We start from the raw sequence: 5549 nt of genomic DNA, 5'->3' as shown, positions 1-5549 counted from the left end.
GTGCGTTCAAAAGAAGGGCATGTGTAAGAACTTGTAACCGACTACATCAAAATGTCTCTCTTTTGTTTAGTCAAGTGGTTATTAGTCCCACTTCAAGATAAAAGACTCTATCTTAAGAGCTTCGTTTGAGTAAACATGAATAAACTCGCGATACCACTCAACATGGATTATGTCGACTCGGGACCCAGCGTTAATCTCCTTATCATATTATTTTGAAACTAGCTATACGTTTCAATTGATATTCTTACGATAGTTATAGGCCTATATATATTATTTAATAAAGGCTCGTCAGCTTTGTCAATTTCATATTCCAATTTACTACGCAAAGCCTAAGAAAATACATATTCTTTATTTCTTTCCCCTCCTTCTGAATCTCTCTCCCCTTCCCCTCTTTCCCCTTCCCTACCTTCTCCATATTTCCCCCTCCTTCTCACCTCTATCTGTACTCGCTCTCTCAAACTTGACCCTCTTATAGTTACCCACTCGCACTCCTGTTTCCCCCTCCCCAGTGACTTTGTCAGGGTTTTTTCTGTTACAAAAATGGGCTTAAAATGGCAGAAAAGGCCTAAAAGCGTAAAATATCACGGCGGCTAGCATCCAAAAGAGGAGAAGGAAGACAAGATGTCCCACGGGGAGCCCCCTGGCTACCGGCAAAGCACATCCCTGTCCACTTCCAGTGCCCCCCTCTCCTCCTCCCTACCCCCTCTCTTACCAGGCATAACCTATGACATGTTATAGATAAAAATGTTATGCACCTGCTTTACTCTTCCAGAAGTATCGTATACTGGTGGCTCAAGTAAAACCAGGCCTTTTTTACGGGAACTTAATCCCCTTGGCGTTGAAGTCAAGCCAAAACTTGGTTCCGCAAACTGATTTGGTGTGCGTCATGAGCACACACAAAAGTATATATCAAGTGTGACGTTTGGAACAAAAATTATTTCGATCTAATTCAATCAATAATTTTCAGCAACATGTAGCATGTTTTTTACCCAAACCAAATTAGATTTCCAATAATTGGTCTATTAACTAGATAATACATAAGTGGTAATTATGTAGTCTATGAGGAAATATGCAAACCATTGTTCTAAATTATGACGTATTTTCATCATAATTTACGGCACACTATAGATTCTCGCGTTAACTTATACTTCAAGCGGCTTTAATGGCAGAGTGGTTTTGAATACATAATCCTCTATAATCTTCTAGACGTTAATGTTTGTGGTTTCAAACTTCATTTCGCAAAGTCTCTAATGGCGACATTCAGCTTACTTGCATGCTTGTACAAATATAAAAGTAGACGAATAACCACAATGGTACAATTTCCAACCTGCGGATAACGAAAACTTTTTACAGAAACGGTAGTGTAGAGGTTGAGTTCAATGCACACTTTACGTCATTTCCATCGAGTTTTACCAATCCCCCTGATGAGGACGAAATAAATATCATATTCAGTCAAATAATTCAGGAAGGCATAGACAATGGACATTTCAGTAACCTTTCCGTAATACCTGGCTCGGTAATTGTGAACGGTAAGTAAAACATTAATAATATGATTGAAAAACTGTTTTGCACGATGAACATTAATTTTGCCCCAGGTTTTTACTATGTGTCCCTCTACTATAAACGCTTTGCTTTCTTTTGTATCTAATGGCAAACTCGACATATTTTTTTAAATATATATATTTTTCATTGTACAACTTTGAAGACCTTCAGAAAAAGTGTTCATTTGTTGGAATTTAGCACAGCAAAATGACAGTATGAAATCGTTTGATTGATAAAGGTTCTTTTTCAGATCCAATTGAAATGATACTAATCACTCAGAAATATTTCAATTCCTATCAGGAATCTTGTTTTTCGTTATGACCGGGTGAAGCTTATGGCGCTTACTTTTTCGCTTTCTGACTTGTGTTCTGTTAATCTTGTCTCAAACAAGCGGCCTGTTTCCCCGATGTAAGTTTTGGGGCAGTTCTGACAGGGTATCTCGTAGATCACTTCTGCTGATTGTAATGGGTCGCGCTTGTCTTTCGGGTGGACTAACATGTTACGTATAGTGCGGTGGGGTTTCATACTGGTGGAAAAGCCATGTTTTTAAAAACTCTGAAACCCCTCGGAGAGTCCCTCCACGTATGGGACGACCACAAGACCTTTGCTCCTCTCCTTGCTGTCTTTGGGGGGCTTTTTCTTGGGTTTCGGATGTTCTATGTCCGCTTTCACTTTGTTAATGGACCACTCAGGGTAACCGCATCTAGCGAGGGCTTGTTTTATGTGCGACTCCTCTTTTTTCTGGTCCTTTCTATCAAGCAAAGTTCTTACAACGCCTAGCTTCTGATGTAGTGGGTGATGAGAATTGAATTGCAAGTATTGATCGGTATGAGTTGGTTTGCGATAAATACAAAGTTTCGTGGTATCGTCAGTGCTAAAAACATCTAGAAACACCAGTACCAGAGTGAACAAGATTCCTGGGATTGAAATATTTCTGAGTGAGTAGTATCATTTCAATTGGATCTGAAAAAGAACCTTTATCAATCAAATGAACTATGAACGATCCTGATGAATCTGTTTCATGAGTATGAAATGACACCTGTTGAAGATGAAAAAGAAGACGCGGAAGAGGAAGGAGGTGGAGAAGTGAAAGAAGGAATAGAAGAAGCAACTTTTCCTAACTAATTTACTATACTTGCTTACTTTTCTCAAATACAAGTGAACGAATAACGAACAAATGAAGGAAATAATACTTGTTTAATTCTTTTATCTGAATAAGATGTAGCTCAACTTCAGCCGGTGACGGAGCCGGACGCAGATACCATGAACGACAAAGGTGATGCATATTTCAATTATTATTATTATAATTATTATTATTATAATTATTATTATTATTATTATTATTATTATTATTATTATTATTATTATTATTATTATTATTATTATTATTATTATTAGTGTTTATTGGGACTTGTTTTCATGAAAGTGATATGTTAAAACGAAGTTGCCATTAACATATATTTAGAGTATTGTCTTTCTTGTGTTACCGTTATAATAGGTCCAATCATCGGTGGTATAGCGGGTGCTCTGTTACTTCTTTGTATCCTAATTACTGTAGTTGTGATAGTTAGAAGGTGCGTACAACACTCATCCATTCGCCTATTGCACCATTCCGCCATGATGCAAGGAGAGCCTCGAACTGGCATGACATGAAAGGAGGAATTACAACTTTACGTAATGTTATAATGACTGGTTCAATTGCCATTCATGCATGCTGCCAGATCGAGGCTCTCCTTGCACATGGCGGAACCACGAAATGGATGAATACAGGTAGTTTTGGGATACACGCTTTTTAAAGTTTTGAACCAACTCTCTGGCTGTCTATATTGCCTGTATTAGCTATAAAGTTGGTGATGTATGAGAATGATGCATTTAATGCGCATCTATATACCTGCCGACTCTCTTTCCAATTTTATGTTACTTTTATGACATAACGTTACACATCATTTCTTTGTAAAACTTTTGTTAGATTATAGTATGTAATTTTTCTGTGTGCAAATGCAAGTAGCTGTCAATACACACGATTAACATGATTAAGGAGGAGTAATTACATGTGCATTGAGAGTTTATTTTTATTTTTATCTATTTATTTTGTTTGTCAAAATTTTATACTATTTCAATGTACTCTAATGAGCCATAGGAGTCTGGGAAGATCAATGTCTGGAATATTTAGTAAAATTTCAATTTAAAAAAAAAATGATTTAGCAGCATTTTTAAAATTGAAGTCATTTGTTGCACATTTGTTTACACTATATTGTTTTAAATGTCGATTTTTGTTTCTCCACAGAAGAACTAATAACAGTCAACAGTCTGACAATAAAAACGAAACTACTGGTCCAACCAGCATAACAGCAACTGATAATGTTAACCCAGTATTCGAACCGCAGACACCAGAGAACAACGATGATGATGAGTACCAAGAGATCAACGACCAATCTCAAGAATACGCGTACGCGTATGTGGATGGCCAGCGTCCAGTTACTCGAAACACTGAAAGTAGCAATGCGTATGCATATGCTGAGACCAATCGAGAAATAGTACGACCATCTGCACCAGTGGCAGAGAGCCGCGAGGCGGAGGAGGGTTGGATGGATAACACGGTTTACGTTTCCTCGGGTAATGGTGATGGAGATACACGTCCGACCGATGGAAACTCTCAAGAAGGATGGATGGATAACACGGTGTACGTTTCCTCAGGTGGTGCAGCTGAGGGACCCAAATCTGATGCTGATGACAATGGAGAGGAGGGCTGGATGGATAACTCAATTTATGATAGCGACTAATTTCTGATTCAGAGCACATATATATTTTGCATCAACATGCACGAAATGAAATGAAGCACATGCATACCTGCGGGAACATAATGTACATAATGCACATGATGCACACTTTATCTTCTTCAGTAGAGAATGAATTTGGAGAAAACCTGACAAACACTCGCTGAGCAGCAAGACCTTCCCTCTTAGCTTTTAATCCGATAAGCTGATTATCTATTTGTTTTCATGAATTGGAAGACATTCTTTGATGTATTACTGAGCTCAATCAGCTGCAATTACTGGAGCGTGAGCCACCCAGGCTGATGGCTCAGCATAGTATTTTATAATAATTGTCAGAAGGTTTTTTCCAAATTCATTTCCTAATGAAAAGTCATTATTGTAACATTTCCGTTAAAAATAGATTATCATTAATTCGTTTCCATAAAATGTTAGCTTTTACTGTCAGATATAAACCCTTTTGATTTTGGGCCAAAGAAATGAGGTAATGCAAAGAAAATTGTAATTTACTACCAGCGCAAATGTCGCCAATGCGTGTCACTCTGTCGGCAGTGCTACGGTGCGATCCTTTAATGTGTGTATGATCGTCCCGCACGTTTTTCGTCGTAATAATTAAACGACGGTTCCTTTATTCAAAATCGCGGATTTTGAAAAAACTACAGCACCCAGAGTCTTCACTTTTGCAGGGTATGTTAGTTTAATAAAGTATATTACAATCGCGTAAAAACAGAATTAAAAAATATTGAGTTCGTCCTCCTCAGCAGATGTTACAATATGGCTTTAATATTTATTTTAACAAGCTATTATATTGTGTATCTTTGGTATGTCATTGGAAAATTAGTGCTTTCTTCAGACACATATTTAAATTATGAAATAAAGCACTAATACAATGACTTGGTACAGCAACAGAAGAACAGCCATTTGCAGCACTACCATGACTGCGATATAGCAAGCTTTCCAATCAGTTATAGGTTGCCTTTGTATATAGATATTTGACAGATAGTAATTTGGCAAAAAAGTCACAATTATGTATCAAAGCATAATTAGATTATGGTACATTGATAAATCGGCACCGTAAAAGTTGCCGGGCCTCTGAACCCCTATACATATGAACAATTTATCTTACGGTCTCCAAGCAACGCCATCAGTGTTTGCAAAGTAATACTTTCTATTATATGGCTTAAAATTTTATGGCTTAAATTATATGGCAATTACATACTTAAAAGTATCTTT

At 37.3% G+C, this 5549-nt stretch overlaps 1 protein-coding gene across 1 annotated transcript; it reads left to right on the top strand.

The window, feature by feature from the left end:
• Window positions 1–1359: 1359 nt before the first annotated feature.
• On the top strand, window positions 1360–4778 carry LOC140167292 (uncharacterized). The gene is made up of 4 exons (XM_072190623.1): window positions 1360–1529; window positions 2762–2818; window positions 3041–3116; window positions 3830–4778. The coding sequence occupies exons 2-4, from the start codon at window positions 2806–2808 to the stop codon at window positions 4323–4325; spliced, it is 585 nt and encodes a 194-aa protein (XP_072046724.1). The 5' UTR covers window positions 1360–1529; window positions 2762–2805; the 3' UTR covers window positions 4326–4778.
• Window positions 4779–5549: the final 771 nt, after the last annotated feature.

This window comes from Amphiura filiformis, chromosome 13 (assembly GCF_039555335.1).
Source record: "Amphiura filiformis chromosome 13, Afil_fr2py, whole genome shotgun sequence".
In the NCBI taxonomy this organism is placed as follows: Eukaryota; Metazoa; Echinodermata; class Ophiuroidea; order Amphilepidida; family Amphiuridae; genus Amphiura; species Amphiura filiformis.
The sequence above is the reverse complement of the archived record's forward strand: the minus strand, read 5'-3'. Positions and strand labels throughout refer to the sequence as shown.

Excerpts from the sequence above, each read along its gene's own strand:
- LOC140167292 (XM_072190623.1), top strand. Across the intron at positions 3,117-3,829 it reads GTAGTTGTGATAGTTAGAAG|AAGAACTAATAACAGTCAAC; the intron begins GTGCGTACAACA and ends GTTTCTCCACAG.